This window comes from Cupressus sempervirens, chromosome 5 (genome assembly GCF_028749045.1).
Source record: "Cupressus sempervirens isolate cs-2001-9-10 chromosome 5, ASM2874904v1, whole genome shotgun sequence".
NCBI lineage: Eukaryota > Viridiplantae > Streptophyta > Pinopsida > Cupressales > Cupressaceae > Cupressus > Cupressus sempervirens.
In genome coordinates, this window is record NC_143122.1 from 918,566,876 (window position 1) to 918,569,294 (window position 2,419).

General features: G+C 42.7%; 1 protein-coding gene across 1 annotated transcript; it reads left to right on the forward strand.

Annotated features, from left to right (window-relative positions):
- Positions 1-270: 270 nt before the first annotated feature.
- Positions 271-2,067, forward strand: LOC149558923 (L-type lectin-domain containing receptor kinase IX.1-like). The gene has a single exon (XM_089831123.1). The coding sequence runs from the start codon at positions 271-273 to the stop codon at positions 2,065-2,067; it is 1,797 nt and encodes a 598-aa protein (XP_089687249.1).
- The last annotated feature ends 352 nt before the right edge of the window (positions 2,068-2,419 follow it).

Consider the following 2,419-nt stretch of genomic DNA (forward strand, 5'->3'; position numbering starts at 1 on the left):
CCATTTGTTGGAAGGTCAACTACTGAATTTTAAAAGCCTCACCTCTACATACTAGATAGACTACCTATCAAATTAACGATCAAATCCCGACTAACGAATCGGCAGGTCCTAATCCTGTAAGATAATAATGAAGAGAGAGGCCTATGCGTTCGTTCCTATCTCGAAATGGAATCGGCCGAACAATTGCAATAGCCTTCTTCCTATGAAAGGCACTACAAAATATATTTGCTAACAAATTACCCTCAGAGACCCTCTAAATCAAATATTAGGATGGCTAAATTCACTCACCCTACACGGGCCTTCCTTTTCTTAACCTGTGTTGCTCTTTTCCTATTATCATCGCATGCAGGAAACGTTACTTTTAGCTTCCCTCCTCTAACAGGTATAGAAAGGAAAAATGATGCAACATATCAAGAGAGTAATCAAGGAGCCCGGCAGCTTACACGAAATGAAGCATCAGGGAACCTTAAGAACAGTTCCGGCTGGGCGTATTATACTGACCGTATTCCGCTATGGAATAGGTCTACTGGGGCTCTGGCCAATTTTTCAACTTACTTTCAATTCAATATTGATCTGAACAATGAAATATACGATAATCATGGAGATGGACTTGCGCTCTTCATGGCACCATTCGAACTGGAACCACCAGAGGACGCTTATGGTGGATTTCTTGGCTTGTATAATGAGGAAAGCTTTAAACAATCATCTTATCAGATGGTTGCTGTGGAGTTTGATGCATACAACAACGATTGGGATCCTGATGACAATCATGTTGGGATCGACGTCAATAGCATTTTCTCGAAGTTCATTTTTCCGCTCAATACATCCAGTCTATTTAATCGCTCTACACACCAAAATCTCACAAACGCGACATGGGATGCCTGGGTCGATTATGACGGTGTAGAAAATGTTCTGCACTTCTTTCTCTGGTATAATTCTTCTAAACCCAAAATTCTTCTATTTAACCACACAATAGATCTGAGCAACTGTCTACCAGAGTACATCAAGATTGGCTTCTCGGCTGCCACTGGAGAGTACACAGAGACGCACACCGTAAAAGTTTGGAAATTTACTTCTGAATATTCATGGGAAGTCGGACCTCCTGGTGAATTACTTAGAAATGGCAATGCAAATAGATTTTCTGTGAATGTTTATTTGATATGCGTGTTCTTCGTTGTTGTGGTCCTATGTGGCTTCATAGTTGTTCGCTGGTGGCAGTATTTAAGAAAAAGGGGAACAGAAGGTAACGCTAGGGAAGAGAGCGATCGAGAGCTGGACGAATGCTGTTCTCATGGCCCCCGAAGCTTTTCCTACGCCGAGCTCAGTGCCGCGACAGGAAATTTTTGCGAGAAAGAAAAGCTTGGACAAGGCCGCTTCGGCAGCGTTTACAAAGGAATCCTGCCCGGCACCGTGGACGCGCTGGCTGTGAAAAGAATAGCTCAAGGATCGAGACAAGGAAGAAAGGAGTATGTCTCCAAAGTTCAAACAATCAGCAGGTTGAGACACCATAATCTTGTGCGGCTTTTAGGATGGTGCCACGAAAAGGGAGAGTTACTTCTGGTCTACGAGTACTTGCCAAATGGGAGTCTGGATAAACACATTTTTGGGGAAGAGGAGGATACGCTGGATTGGAGCCGAAGATATAGTATCGCCTGTGACATTGCCTCTGCTCTTGTTTATCTCCACGAAGAGTTGGGTAATTTTGGTTTGGCGAGACTGATGGAACGTGACCACGAGGCTTCCCATACGACCATGGTGGCGGGCACGCGAGGGTATGTTGCTCCAGAGTGCTACATAACAGGGAAAACCAGTCCAGAAGCTGACGTATACATCTTTGGGGCGGTTACACTAGAAATTGCCTGCGGAAGGCGGCCGGTTGATCACAGCCTTGAAGAAGATAGTTGTTTCCCTTTTCTTGTCAACATCTACTGCATACTGGACCTTCTGACGTACGGACCACTTTCATTCGTAGATAGCATTCCTGACAAATATAACACATCTGTGGCATTTTCAATCTATCCAGTTGTTGTCAAAACTGCATTTGGGATCTATAGAAATTATCCTTAAGAAATACAGTTGGGTTTTGTATATTTTCTCTGTTGCCTTGTCCACCTAAATTTATCCTATTTTGGCTTGTAGGATGAGCTGTTTCAGGAACACACTTTGTTGTTCTTGAATTTTCGTTCTGGTGACTCATTTCCACAAATACAGGGAATGCTTGATTGTACCTCTCACTTGATTCAAAATCAACTTCATGTCTCCCTTGTGTTTCAAAATGAGATACTTCATCGGATGTTCGTTGACGAGTAATTCTATCCCTATTTTGTAATTCCAATTTTTGTATTAGCAATCCTGCCCTTCTTCTAGCATAATTTAGTCGTCGGACTTCATTTTTCGTTCTTCTTTCTTCTTCTCTTTC